The sequence below is a fragment of the Passer montanus genome, unplaced genomic scaffold (genome assembly GCF_014805655.1).
Source record: "Passer montanus isolate IOZ18808 unplaced genomic scaffold, ASM1480565v1 scaffold7, whole genome shotgun sequence".
Classification (NCBI taxonomy): Eukaryota; Metazoa; Chordata; class Aves; order Passeriformes; family Passeridae; genus Passer; species Passer montanus.
In genome coordinates, this window is record NW_024372147.1 from 16,114,301 (window position 1) to 16,133,606 (window position 19,306).

General features: G+C 37.9%; 1 protein-coding gene across 4 annotated transcripts in view; it reads left to right on the plus strand.

The window, feature by feature from the left end:
* Positions 1 to 19,306, plus strand: part of IQGAP2 (IQ motif containing GTPase activating protein 2) — a 123,569-nt gene that overhangs the window by 102,687 nt on the left and 1,576 nt on the right. For all 4 annotated transcript variants that reach the window (XM_039729662.1, XM_039729661.1, XM_039729663.1 and 1 more), the window contains 18 exons: positions 1,293 to 1,376; positions 2,066 to 2,137; positions 2,300 to 2,369; positions 2,667 to 2,875; positions 3,544 to 3,693; positions 4,482 to 4,645; positions 5,309 to 5,533; positions 6,137 to 6,277; positions 6,623 to 6,707; positions 8,140 to 8,372; positions 10,454 to 10,586; positions 11,992 to 12,094; positions 12,773 to 12,914; positions 14,620 to 14,707; positions 15,603 to 15,815; positions 16,657 to 16,817; positions 17,653 to 17,796; positions 18,795 to 18,903. In XM_039729662.1, coding sequence (XP_039585596.1) covers positions 1,293 to 1,376; positions 2,066 to 2,137; positions 2,300 to 2,369; positions 2,667 to 2,875; positions 3,544 to 3,693; positions 4,482 to 4,645; positions 5,309 to 5,533; positions 6,137 to 6,277; positions 6,623 to 6,707; positions 8,140 to 8,372; positions 10,454 to 10,586; positions 11,992 to 12,094; positions 12,773 to 12,914; positions 14,620 to 14,707; positions 15,603 to 15,815; positions 16,657 to 16,817; positions 17,653 to 17,796; positions 18,795 to 18,903 — 2,526 coding nt within the window. The remainder of the gene's footprint in view (positions 1 to 1,292; positions 1,377 to 2,065; positions 2,138 to 2,299; positions 2,370 to 2,666; positions 2,876 to 3,543; positions 3,694 to 4,481; positions 4,646 to 5,308; positions 5,534 to 6,136; positions 6,278 to 6,622; positions 6,708 to 8,139; positions 8,373 to 10,453; positions 10,587 to 11,991; positions 12,095 to 12,772; positions 12,915 to 14,619; positions 14,708 to 15,602; positions 15,816 to 16,656; positions 16,818 to 17,652; positions 17,797 to 18,794; positions 18,904 to 19,306) is intronic.

The window sequence follows — 19,306 nt, forward strand, 5'->3', positions numbered from 1 at the left end:
AAGAACAAATAGAGGACGGCATTAAAGCAGAAATGACTTGTGGAAAGAACAAATAGAGGACAAGGCTGGTGTCAGTGGCTGATAGAGATGACAGGCAAAAGCAGCAGTAAAAATATCTGTTATTCCTGTCACTGGGTTCCTTGACAAGTGTTTGTTTCTGAGCTAGCAAACAGGGTCAGCTGAAGGAATTAACTTAGAAAAGAGGCCAGGGCAAGAACAATATGGCTTCAGATAGGTAAGGGACAACTTCTGGATGCAGCAGAGTGGCAGAATGGGTAGGGCTGGTAGAGACCACAGCAGGTCATCTGGTCCAAACTCACTTTTCAAGCAGGATTGTCCCAGAGCACATGGCACAGGCATGCATCCACATGGCTCTGGAATATCCCCAAAGGCTCCACATCTTCTGTGGTGAATCTGAATACAGTAAAGAAGTTCTTTCCCCATATTGAGGTGGAACTTATTGTGCATCAGTGTCTGCCCATTGCCTCTTGTCCTTTCTGCTCAGCACCATTGAGCAGAGCCTGATCCACCCTCTTGACACCCTCCCTTCAGATAATTGTAGACATTGATGAGGTCCCCTCTCAGTCATCTCTTCGTAATGCTAAATAGGCCCAGCTCCCTCTTCCTTTCCTTGTATGGGAGATGCTCCAGACCCTTCATCATCTTTTTAAACTCCACTAAACCCACCCAGCAGCTCCGTGTCTCTGTTGTCCTGAGGAGCTCATCATCCAGCCCACACCCCTGAGTTTGTCTGTGAGGACAAACAAACCAGTGTTGTTAAGAGACAGTGTTGAAATCCCTACTGACATCAAGTAGACAATATCCACTGCTCTCCTCTTACCCTTACGTGCTTACTTTACAAACACATGGTGACTATTCCTGATCATTGTTATCCACATGAACAGAGACTGAGGCACTCCGTTGCTGTTCCAGGGATGGGAGATGAGGCTAAGTAATGGGTAAGAGCTGGAAGTCACTTGTGGGATGAAGCCAGTGACTGGGATGCTAAGGACATGGGTGTACTGGTGATAAGAGTAAGGATGAATTCAGGAGCGTGAAGGAAATAGCACTGGACAATAAAGTGTGCTGAGATTGGTTGAAATTAACATGACATGTATGAGGGCACTGTAAAAAATAGAGGCAAGCTTACTTATATGTTAGTTATCTGTTTATCATAATGGCATACTTCTTTTTAAAAGATAAACACTGTTAATGGTTTTAGTGTGTTACATAGATTTAATAAATATTAGTTTCTTACTAGGGATAATGGTCTTCTGCCTTCTTTAAAATAGGCTTTCTGGAAAGGATTCAAACAAAGGAAAAGCTATGTTGACAGATTAAAGGTGCTTCAAGGCAATGTGGCTGCTGTTGTTAAGGTAAGAACAGCCGAATGTGTTTTGGGGGCCAAGTATGCTTTATCCCTTGACATAGTCCATCACCACCTGGGAATCAGAGACTAGGAGCACAGGCTGAAGGTTTTCCAGAGATTTGCATGGCGTTGAAAGTTGTTTAACTGATAGGTTAAGCAAATTGCTTCTTGAAAGCTCTGTGTTTGACTTCCAACAGGCTTTGCAGAACTTGAGGGGCTCTTGAAAGAGATTTCCTTACATCGTTCTTTCCAACACTAAACTAGAAAACATTTGGAATGACAGTGTATTATTTCCTTGAAAAAATCTCTCTCTCTGAAAAGTGCTCACTTTTCTGAGATGCTAATGGGACAGTTACGTCACAATTGGATTGTAGATCACAGATGGAATATTGTGACAGGATCTCCTGTTTTTGAGGGAGACTGGTCTACAATTGAGACCTGAAGGTATAAATTATTTCCAAAGATAATGTTATGCACAGGTGGTAGAAACTTGAACTCAGGTTGAATTAGTGGCTTAGCGGAAACCCCTTTATCTGGTCACTGGCCAGTAAGAGCCTAGTGGTACAGTCATCTATGGCCCTGAGCACACAAGTTCAGCATGCCTGCAGAAGCAGACATTCAAAAGTAAATTGAAACACACACATGAAAGTTTGTGCAGCGTCCCTTAACATTTTTAAAATTTTATTGAATTTCCAGATTCAGTCATGGGTCAAAATGTGGCTAGCAAGGAGAGCTTACAGGAACCGCCTACAATACTTCAAGGATCATGTAAGTAATTTTTCTCCATTTTGAACAGTAAGCATTAAAGCGTGGTAGTACGATTGCAGGGGCAGTTTTGGGAAACAGGAAAGAGGGTGCAAGTTTTGCAGTATGCTTCTGAGCAGAAGTGTATCACAACTAATTATTTTGCCTAATCTTGGTCCCTTTCAGAATGACCAAATTGTGAAAATACAAGCATTTCTTAGAGCAAACAAGGCCAGGGAGGACTACAGAACACTAAGTAAGTAGTAACATGTGGATGTTTTATGTTTGGGGGCAAATATGTTACTGTGTTCAGTCAGGGCTTTTTAGAAGTTTCACGTGAGATTTCTCAGTCTCTTATTTAACTTCAAAAGCAGGTGCAAGTGTTTGTAACACAACTGTTCTACAGCTGGAACTATTTTGGATACCTGTACTTTTAAAGTATGACAAAAATATTGCTAACTGGCATAAACTTCAAATTTTCTGCACAGTGATCAGTTTCCTGAGGACTTTAGGGGTGTTAGTCAACTAACAAGACTATTTTCTTCCACTGTAGTTGGTGCTGAAAATCCACCCTTGACTGTTCTGCGCAAATTTGCCTACCTCTTGGACCAAAGTGACTTAGACTTTGAAGAAGAACTGGAAGTAACAAGGTTAAGGGAAGAAGTGGTTACAAAAATTCGGTCCAATCAACAGCTGGAGAAAGATTTGAACTTAATGGACATAAAGATTGGACTGCTGGTGAAAAACAGAATCACTCTTCAGGTCAGCAGGCCCTGTTCAGGCTCCCTTGGTAGCATGCATTGAGCACTTCCCCATGTGGAAGGAACTCGGGGTTACACAACCACAGCTGAGACTGGAAGGGACCTCTGGAGGTCATCTGGTCCAAACCCACTACACAAGCAGGGACACCAGAACAGGTTGCCCAGGACCACGTCCAGACGGCTGATTATCTCCAAGAATCTGAGCAGCCTGTTCTAGTGCTCAGTCACCCTCAATTAGTCAAAATACTCCTGGTAAATTAAGCACTATCTTGACATGGTTCTGCCTTGTGATGTTGTTCTGTTGTCCTGAGTTGTATGGTGCTGTGTTTTGCCAGTTGTGGACACTGTCAGATTTAAAATCTTCTACATTTTTTCTGTGTTAGAATAGACTTCTGATCATATTGAACAGCTTGTTCAAGGCTAATTAATCATTAATTAGTCTGTGTAGGAGATCAGACCTCACATAATCATTGTTAGTAAGCCACACTGGTGAAAGATGAAGATGTTAAAAAACTGGGTAGTGAGTAGTGCAGCAAAATTGACAAAGTTGCTAATTAATGCACTTAGAGTAATACTGCATGGTATTTAACATGGCTGGGAATATGTTCATTTTTCCAATCTACCTGTTTTGTTAATATATAATCCAGAGTTTTGGTCATCTTTCTGCAGGATGTGGTACTGCACAGTAAGAAACTTAACAAAAAGAGAAAAAGTCAACTGGGAGAGATGGTTATGGTTGACAAACAGGGCATCAAAGGTTTGAGTAAGGAGAGAAGAAAAAAATTGGAGGCTTATCAACACTTATTCTACCTTCTACAGGTAAATTTTAATGCAAAAATTAACATGGCAGCAATTTTTTGAAGAAAAATTAGAAATATATTGTACTATTAATTTTTAAAATTATTTTATTAGTGATGATAAAACTATTTCCAACTAACATGCAGACTGCAGCAGACACTACGGTCAGTTTTTAATACTTCCTGTAATTGAGAAAATCCTTGTTGTTTTTAAAGTGTGCAGCAAATATGGCTGGTTTTTGCTTGAATACACTTCAGTAGTTACAGAATGTTCTGTCTGAAGAGAAATGTTTAGCTCCGTGTAGTCCACATAAATTACTGTCACTAGTGGCATACACTGCGTGTGCTGGAAGGGGAGTGGTCTGCAGTGCAGTTCACAGGACATGATGTATCTGTTCTTGTGCTTTTTTTATCTGACCTCACTGACATTTTTCTAGAAGAATTTTTGATCCTCTCAGGGCAGACACCCTCCATAGAAGACATGTAGTATGCAAAGTTTTCTTGGTAGATAGCTATTGTCATGTAGTAAATTCCAATTATCAACAAATACATAGACTAGATGCAGAGAGGTACTATCCAGACACTGCAAATAAAATCCTTAAAGGAGCTTCTCACTGATTGTGCAGTATTCCCAGTGTTTCTTACATACTAGGATTTGGAGAAAAGAAAAACATGCATGGAAAAGTGACATATATTCAAGTCAACATTAACTGCTTTAGGCGTGAAAAAATGTAGAGAGCTGCCGTCCAAGAGGGGGGAGTTTGTCGTGTCCTGGACAACCATATGAAAGTAATTTTTTTTGCTTTGTAGACTAATCCCACATATCTGGCAAAGCTGATTTTCCAGATGCCACAAAACAAATCAACAAAGTTTATGGATACAGTCATCTTCACTCTGTACAACTATGCTTCCAATCAACGGGAAGAATACCTGCTTCTCAAACTCTTCAAAACTGCTCTAGAAGAGGAGATAACGTATGTGCAGTCACAAAAAATATTCAGCTAGTTTGTGTTTTAGACAGTTCAATGAATGCTTCATGCTTAAAGGAAGCTGGTGGTTAATCTTTAAACTACCATAAAATTACATACATAATCTTATTACAAAAGAACTTTGTTTTATGGTGTCACTCTTAACCTCAAGTGATTGCTGATTCAAGAAAAAAATAATCTTTCTATGGCAGACCATATTCCTCTATGAAAAAATGGCTTGTAAAAAGATGCTAGGGCTTCTTGGTTTGTACTTGAGTACATAAGGGTAGAGAAAGTATTAGTTTTCTTCATATAATCTTATATGTAAGTATAAGATTATATGAAGAAAAGTGATCTTCACTTCTGTAAGTGAAGATTGGTGGCTTATCCTGAAATAATGAAATGTTATTTTATGCCCTTAACAGATGCAGGCTGAACAGATATTTGGGTCTGAGTCAGATATAAATTAGCTGCCACGGACTATGCTATGTAATACATGCAGAATTCAGACAGTAGTCTCTATATATGACCTTATTTTATATAAAAACATTATGAAATAGGCTACATAAAGATGTTTCAACATAGAAATAGAGTGGTTTTAGAAGTGTGGGATTTGAAAATATGGATAACTGCACACGTTAAGTCAGAACTCTTATTTTCCCGATACAGCTCTAAGGTAGACCAGATTCAGGATATTGTTACTGGAAACCCCACTGTCATTAAGATGGTTGTCAGCTTCAATCGAGGCGCTCGTGGACAGAATACTCTGCGCCAGCTCCTGGCCCCAGTGGTGAAGGAAATCATGGAGGACAAGACTCTCATAATCAACACTAGTCCTGTGGATGTTTACAAGGCATGGGTAAACCAGCTAGAAATGCAGACTGGTGAGGCCAGGTGAGTGAGGAAGTTGGACATACTGTACCATACACATGAGGAATCCCTCAGTTCTGCTCTCCTATTCTTTCTCTGACAAATTGTCCTTTACTTGTGCCTATGCACTCCTTCTCAGTCTTCCTCCAGCAGAGAGATTTTGGGTAGAGATGCTTGACAAACAGGTGCTTTAAGTTGTTCTGAAAAATGAAAGGATCACTTTCATTTTCATGACCTTCCAAAGTCAATTACTTGATCTTTGTAAATATAATAGATTATGCCATAGAACAACTCAGTCTTTTTCTCAAGTTTTTTACTAACAGCATGTTAATAGTATCCCAGGCTCTTGATGAGCTATGCTGGGATAGGGATGTGGAGATGCATGTTTTATATTTGTATTCTGCTTTTGTCTTTAAGGGAAGATACATGATAACATGTGCACTCCCAACTAAGCAAATTACTTACCTCCAGAAAAAGAAAGCCAAAGCATCTAAGACTTCTAGTAACAAAATCCAGCTTCACTTGTATTTGTCCGACTTTTGTTCACTGATGGCCCTTAGGAAGAAAAAAAAAATTTATTCTCAAATGTATTTAACCTGGTTTCATGTTTATTTTTTTGCTTTGCAGCAAACTGCCATACGATGTGACCACAGAACAAGCATTGACACATCCAGAAGTGGTCAATAAACTGGAATCATCTATTCAGAGTTTGCGGGCAGTAACTGACAAAGTTCTCACTTCCATATTCTCTTCTCTCAATATGATGCCGTAAGTGCTGTGTTAGGACTCTCCAAGCGGCAGTTCATGTGCAGTTCACTTGAACCTCTGTGATGGAGATCCTTTCAAATCCTTTCCATATTTTCAAAGGCTTGTGATACTTCCTCTCGGATGAGTTGCCCAGTAGAGGGAGTGGTTTCTCTGCTTCTGCCCTGCTTTAGCAGCCTGGCAAACCTCTCCCGTACTTGAAACATTTTGTGTTTTCCATTATCAACTCATTCTAGTGTTTCAAGGGAGTGGGCAAAAAGCCAGTAACTTAAGCTGACTAGAATGATTGCTTTCTGTTTCATCTAAGCCTTTTCCAATATTTTGCCTTTTCATCTGTTCTACATGTAGTTACGGAATGAGATACATAGCCAAAGTTCTGAAGAGCTCACTCCATGAGAAATTCCCGGATGCAACTGAAGATGAACTATTAAAGGTAGACTTCCTAGGGCACACTGCCAGCAGCTTGTTGTTTTACTGACAAAGTGGATTTTTATTAACACTAAATATTCCAAGGAACTGGAAAAGCAGCATTTATTGAAGAAATTTGGCACTTCTTATTGAGTTGCAAAGGGACTGAGGAAGGGGAGCAGGGAATTCTGTTGCCACAATATACGTATGTTAATCTGGGTGCTCAGCAATTTGTATGGAAGAGGGTGCTCAACCTGTTTTGGATAGTAGCTGTACTGACAAGGCTGGAGTTTATCTGAATCATCCTGGGGCTTGGATTGGTGGTGAGGTCCTTGTGATCACCAGTCCTTTCACTGGAGAACACTGTAGTCCTCTTCTTTTTTTCTCCCCTCTCTGAAGTTGTTACCATGTTAAGAAATTGTAATTTAAATTCAATAAGGAAGGTTTCTAAAAGCAAAGTTTGAGTAGATTATACTGCACTTGTATTACATTACACTTAAGATGCTTGTAAAAGTTGTAGAAATGGCATTTGTACAGTCTGAAAAATAAGGTGTAAGTATGGTACTGGCACAGTGGCTGTAGTTACCGTACCATGTAGGGTAACAGCCATGGTGCCTCTTCAAAGGATTTAGGGGAATTGCTCCATAAGCCTTCTAAAAAGCTGAGAGACTGACACCCTGTCAAATTAGGACTATTTTGCACTTCAATAAAACCCCTTTTATCAATGTTTAATTGCATGGGTCTAAAAGTACAATGTTTTTATTTTAACAGAACTTCCCTATTCTTCACTGTCCATCACTCCAGCAATACAGTTTAAAAAAATTGCTCAACACATTAAAAAACTTAGATAGCAAATGGAGTACCCACTTGAAAGCCTTTAAATGTGTAAGCTGGGAGTTCTGCAGGTGCATACATATAAGCTAAAGCAAATTGCAGAAAGCAAAGTCCTGCCTGTTTCTGAGACCAGGAATTCTTTGAAGTTGGCATCTTCAGAAGATGCTGCAGCATTGTTACAGAAACTGCAGTTTGGGAAATCTGTTCTCTAGATTTCTAGGGCTGCACTGCAGTACAGTCCCTTTGAGAAGTAATGGGTCCCCTTATCAGTGAGTGCATTAAATGCTGCCAGTATCTGCAGCACTTCAAAGAATGAGCCTTGGGAGAAGACCCTTGCAAAATTTAGAAGAGTTGTGTTTGTGTTTAACTCCATGTCTTGCATTAGCTGAACTACAGCCAGTATCAAATTGAAATGTGGGTGTAAATCATCCATGACTGATGTTCCCAGGTGTTATAGGAGGAGCATCATGTGAGAGGCTCTTCCAGTTAGACCCACAGGTAATGTGGGTCTAGCACCAGTTCCTATGGTCTAATTTAGAAGTAGAAATGATTGGTCATGTTTTGAAAAGTGTCACTCCTGTATGCAAAGGGAAGATCTCTTAACTTTTTTTCTGTTTCTTTAGATTGTTGGCAACCTTCTGTACTATCGCTACATGAACCCTGCCATAGTTGCTCCTGATGGCTTTGATATAATTGATATAACAGCTGGGGGCCAGATACACCCTGACCAGAGGAGGAACCTAGGCTGTGTGGCAAAAGTCCTCCAGCACGCTGCTTCTAACAAACTCTTTGAAGGAGAAAGCGAACATCTATCATCTATGAACACTTACCTCTCACAGACCTACCAGAAGTTCAGGTATGCACAGCCCTCACAAATACCTACAGAGGAGGAGCTTTCTTCTAGGATGAGTAAGGGAGGTGGACTCCTTGTTGATAGGAATTTCCTGTTAAAAATGTTTAAAATGTTGAGTGATATGGGAAAGAGAAATGCTCACTGATGAGGCAACAGGAGCAGGAGTAACAGGTTGTATTTTAGCTTGTGCATTAATTTGAGATTATCTCTGCTGTCTTGCTTGCAGTTCTTTACTGCAAACACAGACTGAGAACAGACTGTGGTAACTCACGATCCAGAAGAATCAATGTCTGCTTTGATTTGGGAGGCTATCTGAACGTTTTGTCTAAGGAAGAAAAAATATCTGTCAAGAAAAAGTTGTAGGGTTTGTTATTTATTCTCTCAGCTTTGCTCACAGATTCTATATAGATATAATTATTTTATCTTGCAGTCATAGGAAACTGCATGTTTTCCTACCTTCTGGGACACAAATTCTTTGGGGTTATTGCCCATTCATTGCTATTACTTTGTGGTATTGTTGAGTTTTGTAATGAACTTGCACTCAGAATTTCTGTCTTTAGTGTCTGCTCTTTGTGAAAGCAAATGCACTGTTCATCTAATGTGTTTCCTTGAGAGATGTCAACCATGGACACAGATATTTCAACTTAGTAATTTTAATGAAGTATTTAAGGGCATGACATAAACATGAAGAAGCTATAAGGTAGAAAGTGTTATAGCTAGAATAACAAATGCCAAATTAAAGAGCACTGCTCTAGTCAGCCCTTGATTGCTACAAAAGGAAGAATCCCTCTCCTAATTAAGCTAACTTAAATATCTGTTTGCTTATGCTCTGTAATTTAACTAAGTCTTATGCTGTAATTTCACTGCTGTCTTATGACAGCAGCAGTGGCTGCCCTTAGCTGCCTGTTCCCCTTTGGAACAGTATTAGCAATGTTAGCTATGCTCAAAGCTATTAAGCCTGCCTAGATCTTTTAGTCTGCATTTATGAACTTGTGCAGAAATTTGTTCCACACCCTTCCCAAGCCTTTGAAATCATCTGTCTTCACAACTTCTCCTGTAGCAATATTTAGAAGTTTGCTACCTGTTCGTTAAAATTAAAATTTTCCTGCAGTTTCATTGCATACCTTATTGGCCATTATTTTTTTGACTGATTAATGAATTCTGCACACATCTCATGCAATACCACCGTGATTTTGTATAACTTGATGTGTAGTCCCGAGCTTTTCCTCTCCAAAGTGAAGAATATCAGTCCATTTTCTTTTTTCTTTTTAATTATTATTTTCCAATGCTTTAAAGGTGCTATGAACCTGAAACACATATCCTCTTCAACACCATAGGACTGGCACAGTATGGCTCCTGGAGCAAACCTATAGGCATCTTCCAAAACCCTGTTTTTCCCAGCTGCTGCATTTCAAGTTTTCTTACTTCAGAAAACAAAGTGGTTCTCTACAAGAGGACCCTGCTGGTTCTTGGCTGTGTGTGCACATCCCTGAAGAAGCAGTAGCTTGGAGACACACCAGTTGTCATTTTGGGAAGCAGGTCTCAGCACTCCATGTGCATGCTAGACATACTGAAGTAACACTTCAACCACACTGCATTTTTTCCTGTCAGGGTTCTTATATTTATAAACAATACTACATTTTCTCTCATCTTGAGCACCTCATTTTCTGCCTAACAGCAATGTAAACATTTGTGGGACAAATAGGAATTTTGTGCATCTATTTCAATCAATTCCTTCTCAGCACACCTCATACTGTGAAGTGCCTTCATAAAATAACAGAGAAATCCTTTTACAATTTCTAGGCCATTAAATAGATATTTCTCTAAGTCCTTAAAATTTACCTTTTTTAATAATTAGGAGAAAAAACCCAACCCCTTTAAAACAGTCTTCCACCAGCTACCAAGGAAAGAGAAGACTTCATCAGTTGTATTGACGTGTTGCCTCCTTGAAACATTGAGGTTAGATTGCGGATTATAAGAGAAACATAATTCCTGTCAAAGACTTGACTGTGGCTTTATTATTCAGGCTAAATAAAGTGAATTTATAAGGGACAATTATTGAAGTCTTTCTCATTTTCTCTTAGGAATTTTTTTCAAGCAGCATGTGATGTTCCTGAACCAGAGGAGAAATTCAATATTGATGAATACTCTGATATGGTGACCCTTAGCAAGCCTGTCATATATATTTCCATTGAAGAAATTATCAATACCCATTCAGTAAGTCAATCAAAACAAACTAGTCAGTGGACTATAGCATACAGATTATCAAATATTTGCAGCTGACACTCTCTAGGGAAAGCTCAGTTTTCATTCTTACTTTTGAAGTAATTTCTTCACTTCATCTCTAAAATGTCCTGAAGCTAAATACAAGATTATTTTTTTTCCCTAGGAAAAATGCGAATGCTGCTTTTATGTAAAAGCATCATCTTGAATAATAATTAGTATGTAACACTTTCTGATGAGGGGAAAAAATAGTTATGTTCCAGTCTCATGTGACATTTCTAACTTTAAAACAATTTTTTGTCTTGGGTAAGAAAGTGAAAGCAGTTTGAAGGAAAGCCTTTGGGAATAGAAATTGTATATTGTGGCTCTGGCATTCTGTCATGTGGCTTGTTGGAAGCAGATGACGACATCAGATTTAGAAAAATTGACGCTGTGGTATCATTCCTGTTCTTACTGTGGGAGTAGCTGCAGTCTGAAGCATGACTTAATAGGGTGTAAGTTAAATGTTTACCACATGTTCCTCCTACAACTGGGGTACTACTATTTGTTTCCTGGATTGCAATATGTCCCCTATGTGAACCCCTGCCCAAGTCAAAAAAAACCCCCACAACATTCTCCCATTAAAAAAAAAAAGCCCATGAACACCACAAAGAATCTCTCTCAAATACTGAGATACACTACGAAAAGGTAGAACACCCAACTCACAGTAGTCCACTCTAAAAGTTAGTTTTATTCAAGTGAAAACTAGTAACCTAATCTACTAAAAAAATCCTTCTGGTTTGTCTTTTTGCCTGTTATTTTAATTTTTGTAGCAACAGACCTATGTTTGCAGGTAATGACCAGAACTTATATGTGAACATTGGTCCTTTCAGTGAGCCCAGTGACTGGCATAACATGTCTAGTGGGTGGTGCAGTGGGTGCTGCAGAGGTGGTTCCTCACTCAGAAAATACAGTCCTTTCAGAAAGGACATCACTGACACTGCTGCAAGCTACTGGAATGGATGTACAGACAATAGGTGTCTTTCTATGGATCACCAGCACTGTCTTTATTCCTTTGGGTGTTAAGGATGCAGCACCAAAATGCTCTGCTTGGGATTATCATCCTTTATTCTGTGATGGTTAGGACTTTGTTAGTCTGAATTGCAAATCTGCTCAGCCGTGATATTTAGCACTCCAGAGGCAATAGCTGGAGAAGCAAGACAAGCTGTGTTTTACAGCAAGGGCAGCTCTAAACTGTAGCCTGGAATCCAGGGTGCTTCCTGGCCTTGGGAAGGTCCTCCATAATCCTGATCATGATAGGTCTGTGTTTTTCAACATTTAGTTTCCAGACTTAGTTTCAAGTATAAAGATACCAGGAATGCCTTTTCTGGATGATGATTTCATTTACATTTGTTTATAGCTGCTTCTGGAACACCAGGATGCCATTGCCCCTGAAACTAATGACCTGCTGAATGAATTGCTGGAAGGTCTGGGACCTGTTCCTGATATAGAATCTTTCCTTGGTATGCCGTTTTTTGTCTTTATGGATAACTTCATTTTATGGGCAGAAGAGGAAACAATTATTTTTTTTTTAGCAATCTGGTCTTAAGATTTGCTAGTGTTGGGTAGAAACATAGAAAAAGTATATAGAGAATTCTAAAACCAGCCATTTTTTCTTTTGATACTTAAATATCCAAATAAAAATTACTTTTTTAAAATTATGCCGATTTCTTAGAAAGTAATGCATTTTTGACTGGTACTTAATTTGCATGTATTGTAGAAAACTTTTTGGAAAGTAGCTAGGAGTCATGGATAACACCAACATTCAAGTGAATAACCTGTCAACATAGCTGCTACTCTTCTGTTTCTTCATTATCACTGTATGTTTGGATAAAGGAAGTTACATTGTTTGTATTATTCTTTGAGAAGACAACACGGAAGTCTTTTGCACATCAAGAGCCTGAAAAGCAAGGATTGGTGTAATTTCCAAAAATATTGTAATTGGGCTTATGAATAGCTATGTTATTGTTTTGATTGTTCAGTGTCAAAAAAAAGACTCCTAAGTGACAGGAGGTGGAGGTGCTATATAATAAGCTTAATATTTCTGATTGTTTACAGTGATTCATTTAGGTATTTGTTTGCTTCATGTACTGAATCATGGGAAAATTGGAAAACTTGGAGTAAAATATGTTTCCTTCTAGGGGAAGGAGCTGTTGATCCCAATGACCCCAACAGGGAAAGCACGCTGAGTCAACTTGCAAAAACAGAGATTTCACTGTCCCTAACAAGCAAATATGAGTTACGAGAAGGTGAAGATCAGGATCTCAAAAGTTTGATGATAAAGTAAGTTTTGCTCAAACATTTATATTCTGGCAATGCTTATTGCTTCTTTGTTTTTAAATGTTGCTTTTTAAACATTTACCCTGCCTAAGTGCATTTCTGAGGTGCTGAGTGCATTCAGTTTTCAAAAGACAGTTTGTGTTCAGTGCAACTCAAACTTTTCCAAAAGTCAGAAGAACCGTCAGTTTCTCTAGAAAAATAAATATATTGCCATCTTGTATTTTGAGCATGAATGCATCATTATCTAGGAAACTTTTTCTCATAAAGCTGTAAAAGCACTCTGCTTAAAAATGCCACAGCCTTGGGAAAGCAGAGATGAAAAGCAGTCTGCACTTAAAAGGGTCAGACAGTATTACCATGTCCTTTCCTCCCACTCAGAAATAAACACCTTCCTGATATACTGTCATCAGCCATTTGAAAAGAATGTAACTGTTACTTCAGCAGGAATAGTGCATACTGCACTATTTCCTTTTATCCAGGAAAGAAAATTGTGTTTCTTCTGTCTTGGGAACAAATGACTACAGGGATACTCTGGAATACAAGCTACTTTATCGTAACAATTAATCACATAACAGCACTTTGTTTCACATTATTGGCACCCATCTTTTGACATTATTTCAAGTTGTCCAGAAAAGGGATTGGCCTCCTTAAGATCCTAGTACAATCTGAGAAAGGGAGAGAACAGGATGCTGCTCTCTTCTATTACTGTGCTTATATGTACCCCATGTGTGCGAAGGCAAAAAAATCACATTAAAAGGGAAAGACAGCATTAATAACTAGGAGGACAGACATGGGCTGTAATTAATATCTGATCTATTAAGCTGTTTGAGCTTTTTAAATCAGAAATAAGTATTCTGGATTTGTTCAATGGTGTGACGTTTTACTTCTGAAGAAGCAACTGAACCTAGGTAGACTATCACTTTAAACTATTAGGTTTTATCATAGAAATTTTGACAATATTTAGACATTTTCCTTGGAAACTTAAGCTGCATCTTTAATTTTCTGTTGATTGTTAAGAATAACGAGCTATTTCAGTAATCCTGTCCTCTAAATTAATAGAATTCTGTAGCAGGATGTTCTTGGAAGTATTATCAACAAATAGGCAGCAGGAATGAGATAAATTCCTACCAAGAAAAGAACTGGTTAACATATCGGGTTGGAGCAGCTTCCCTTTTTTAGTAAGGAAATGCTTCTTGTCTGTTGTCGCTAGAGAAATATCTGTCCTTAAGTGGTTTGTGTAAATGCACTGCATCAAATGAAAAATTCCTTCGAAGTTCAGCAGTTCTGAGTGTATTTCCACTTTATTCAGTAAATATGACCCTAAATGGAATGATGAGTAGCTCAGGCTTTTTAAACTTCACATTTCTGTCTGCTGTTATGTCACGATCACAATTAAAATCCACATGTGAGTTGTTGCTTGTATTTTATTAACAGAAACTGTTTTACAGTGCTGGTTGGTTGCTGTTTTCAAAAATAAATGGAGGGAAGCTTACGTGTGTTTCTCTATTCAGGCTGTGTAGAAACCAGATACTCAATGCTGTTAAAGAAAGCTGTGAAACATGAAAAGCTAGAAAGCAAATTTTACCAATAATCCAATTTTACCAATAATAATAAAGGGGGAGTTTACTACTTTTATGGTCAAAGGAATGACATGTACAAGTGATACAGTGATAACTGTTCAGTAATTTCTAAATATCCTTTTCAAAAGGACCAAAAGACTCATTGTGGATGTGATACGAACACAACCAGGGGATACACTCTTAGAAATACTAGAAACACCAGCCACTGCACAACAGGTAAGTGTTATACTGTGCCTAAATAGAGAAGGAAGTATTTTATTATAACTATTTGAAAGCCTTAACAGATCTCTGACAGCTTTCTCCATCACATTATAACAATGAAATTGTTTGTTGACAGTTTGAGACTGTTCAGATTTAGAGTTTTCAAAATATGAGACTTGTATAGTTGGGGTTTTTTACTGTATAATTGGGAACAACTTCAGAGTGAAACAAAATGTAAGTCTTGCTGTAAGCTAGAATAGAATATTTTTTCTTGCTGTATTGGAGTCACTAGAATGTAAATTGAGTATTTTTTTTCTTTACATTTTTTGTAAACATGGTCTTTTCTCTCCTATATTATAGTACAACAAATAGCCTGAGGTGAATATTTCTACTCTTTTTTTCCCCCTCTCATTAAATCCAGTTTTGTAACTCAACTTGCCTGACCCTTTAGTTTATTTGCTTAACCTATGCAAGCAAATCTAGGGAACTACTGCTATCCTTAGTTTGGGAATCGAGTGGGAAGAGCTCACAGTTAAAGTCTTTCCCATAGACACTGACACACAAAACTGCATTTTAATAATGTGCCAATTTTAGTTCATCTCAGTGTGTGCATATGTAAGAAACACCTGTGAGATCTGGACAGTCTTCCCCCAACTTGAAGTCATTGAACCTGGCTGAATTAGACATTTTGATTAATTCAAATTTATGTCTTGGTGTTGTCACTACCTACCTAAGGTATGTCCAAAGGCATAGTAAATGGGGTACTTTCAAGTGGTAACAGGACATAAAGATACACCTTGATTCTTGATAATCCCCTATTCAATGTACTTGAGAAGTCAATGTACTTGAACTCTTTACAGTTATCAAAATCGGGAAAATAACTGTTCTGGATTTTTTTCCCCTCCCCCAGGAATCTGAGAATTTGAAACTTGTAGAAAAACGTGCCATCTTAGATTCCAAAACTCCAGAGAAAATGAAGCACAGTCAGTCTATTTTTGAAGACGGGCAGCTACCAATAGAACAAAAGAAAAGGAAAATTCAGAGAAATCTCCGGACACTGGAACAAGCAGGACTAGTGTCTTCAGCAACTAAGTACCAAGAAATTATAAATGAGATTGCTAAGGTAAACTGAGTGTTTCCTTGTATATCAATGTTTTTTAGCATCTAGCCTAAATCCATTCCAATTAGAGAAGTAAAACATATTTTTCAGGGAATGCTACCCTAAACTATTGAAGTATCCACATACCAAGCAAATTGTTTTCGTTCCCTGACAAAACAAGTGACAGACATTACACTCCTGAATAACTGAAATGAATGACATCAAACTGCAACCTTTGTTATCCAAATCTGATATTGAATTTGATGCTGATGATTATTTAACTCCTCCTCTATAGTGTTTCAATATAACTTTGTATATTTTAACAGTAATTGGAATTGCTTAGTGTTGTTTCAGTTAAGAATGTCTGTGGTCTTGGTAAGGTTTCAAAAGTCTTAAACCCCCATGAAATATTATCTGATTGTTATTAACACTGATCTGCTGTGGTTGGGCAGGACACAAGAAAAGTGGGTCAATGTTGTGCCCATCCTGATGCTGATAAAGTACAGGGACTGTTCTCAACAAATCCTATTCCACATCCACAACCCATACTGGCCATAAGAACCTTAGTATATTGAACTATCTTTAGCACAACAGTGATATTTTTCTAATGAGTTCTGTGTCTGTTAGGCCCTGTAGAGCACAGCAAAGTTCAACACCACTTATATATATGAGTAGCAATGTGATTGCCATGTGAACAAACTGTTGTACTCCCTACAGGTACTGTTCTTGTGAGAACTAACAGGATAATTCTGTGCTTTCTCTCAGTACTTAAGTCAGATTTTGTAATTACAAATTGCAATGGTAATGAACTGAGACTTTTTAAAATTTCAAATTAATAAAACGATGCATTAATAAATTTATTTAGGATATCCGGAATCAAAGAAGATACAGACATCATCGAAAAGCTGAACTGGTGAAACTCCAGCAGACTTTGAATGCACTTAACTCCAAGACAGCATTTTATGAGGAACAAATTAATTATTACAACACTTATATAAAAACTTGCTTAGACAACTTAACAAGAAAGTGAGTTGAGTCTTTCTTTTAATGTGTCTTTTAGTGTGTTTTGTCAAGAGAGAGAGAGAAGGTGTTAATATGTAGTTTAAAGTTTCTGTTCCAACAGATTGACAATCTACAAAAGGTCCATGAGAGCTGTAAACTGCATCAGCATCTGGATGTTAAAGTCTTACATTTATTTAAGACTGCCTTTGAGAAAGAAAAGTCTATGTCTATGTAAAGAGATATATAGATGTTTTCAATATATTTAATTGGTGCTACTTTGCAGATCCATGTGCATAGTTTGAGGTCATGAAGCTTTGGGAAGTAATTTTATTGGTTTCTTCCTTTTTTACAAGTTTTGGGGTTTGTCTTTAGAATGGAAAAGGGGAAAATAAATGCCTAAATAATTTTACCTTTCAGATATGATGGAGTTACTTGAAAGCAATCCATCCATCAATGCCACCAAAATGTTAAAATGAAAACATTTTACTGACATGAACATTAATTTTCCTAGTGCACACTTCATTAATCCAAAAATTAACTCTAATTACAGAGTATTTACCATTTATGTCACCTTAAGTTTACAAATTGCTATTTTAAACTGAAGATTGTGGACTCGAGGATCAGTGTTGGATTTCACAATAGAATTGAAGGAAGTGCTAAAAGATGATTCAAAATCATTGGCAAGATACTTAGATGACTCACTGAATGCTAAAAATTCCTGTAACTCTTAGATTTTTTTGAGATGTTAATTTTGGTTTTCTAGAGAAGTTCAAGAAAGAGTCACAGAAAGTTAAATATGGCTGAAGTATTAAGGATCTGAGAAACACACCAAAAGCCAGTTTTCTTGTTCTCTTCCCAGAAATTCACGGAGGTCAATTAAATTAGATGGAAAAGAGGAGGTGAAGGGAAGCAAAAAGCTGAAACAGACCTCACTAAAGTACACAGCTGCAAGACTTCATGAAAAAGGTGTCATCCTAGAAATTGAAGATCTTCAAACCAATCAGTAAGTGCAATAGAAACCAATTCCAAGCATTTTCTAATCAACATTTTCAAAGGGGCCCTGTGCCACAGCTAAAATTGCCTCCGACTTTGGCACTCAGAAGGAAGCTACAGTCTAATTGTTGCAATTATTTTTTTTACTTTGTACCTTGCTGTATGATTACCTTTGGAAAATATGTTAATAAGCCACTGCTAGCACCATCTTACATGGACAAGTGCAAGTTTGGCAGCAGACTCTCTATTAATGACCACGTTTTTATGCAGTTGTAGCAATCTTTTTTCATATATTGACCAGTCACTTTCAAGGAACTTAGTAAACCTCAGGTTTTCTGCTCTTCCTCACTATGGCAGGGTGAATGGATGTGGTGGTTTAACATCCCTTTTGTATTCTTCCATTTTGAGACTGTGCTAGTGAAAGTCTTCCATTCTTTGCACCTTCCCATCCACGTTCTGCATGGAAAAGTTTTTTCAGGTTTTTTTGGGTTTTGGGTTTTTTTTCCCCAAGTGTTCATCAGGTAGAGGAAGCCAGATGAGGCAAATATATACCTGCAGGAAGATGCTTGGCATGGCAGAAGGAAAATACAGTTGTCCTGTTTCTGTCCAGTGGGTGTTGGATCCAATTTGTTCACTGAACTTCCCAAAGACTTTTTTTTTTTGGTGCCTTGTTATGTTGAGTTCTTTATTTGTTGGTTTGGTTTTGGTTGTTAGGTTTTGTTGTTGTTGTTTTTTGTTTGTTTGTTTGTTTGTTTTGGTTGAGGTTTTTTGGGTTGGGTTTTTTTGGGAGTTGTTTTTCTAGTACAAAAGACTTCAGAGTTCTGTATTTCACACTACCAGTACTACCAGAAAGTCTAGGAAGACACTGTATGGAGTGCAGTGCAGGGAGGGATAGAGTGATTCTTTTGACACCAGTGACAGTGCTTGTGGTCAAAGTTCTATGTTCTGCAGGCTTTTTCCCCAAACCTGAATACAGCCTGTGTATTCAATTACCTTTCTTGTTTCAAGGTTTAAGAATGTGATGTTTGATATCACACCTGGAGAAGAAGTGGGTGACTTTGAAATCAAAGCAAAATTTTTAGGAGTCGAGATGGAAAAAGTGCAGCTCCATTTCCAGGTTTGAATTTTGTTACTTTGCTATATAGCTGCTGTTGCGTTTCCTATAACTACAAACTTTTTCAATATTTTTTTCACATGTATCCATGAACCAGTCAATCAGTACAGAGCAGCAGCTAACGTGGAGAATAATTATATAAATTCTGCAGGATGCTGGGCATGGGCATTGAATTAATGTTTATCTTGGGGCGACTACATGAAATCAACCTCCACATTAATTCAGGCGGCAAGCAGGAAAAAGTAAAAAAAAATGGAAATACACAGAAAACAGTATCTCTTCTGCTTTGCTGCTGTAGCTTAGGATCTAGAGGACACGTAATGTTTACTACATGTACCCCAATATTTGCTTGCAATTGTTTAAGTTATGAAGAATCTGGAGTTGGTGATGTTTATCACATCTTGTT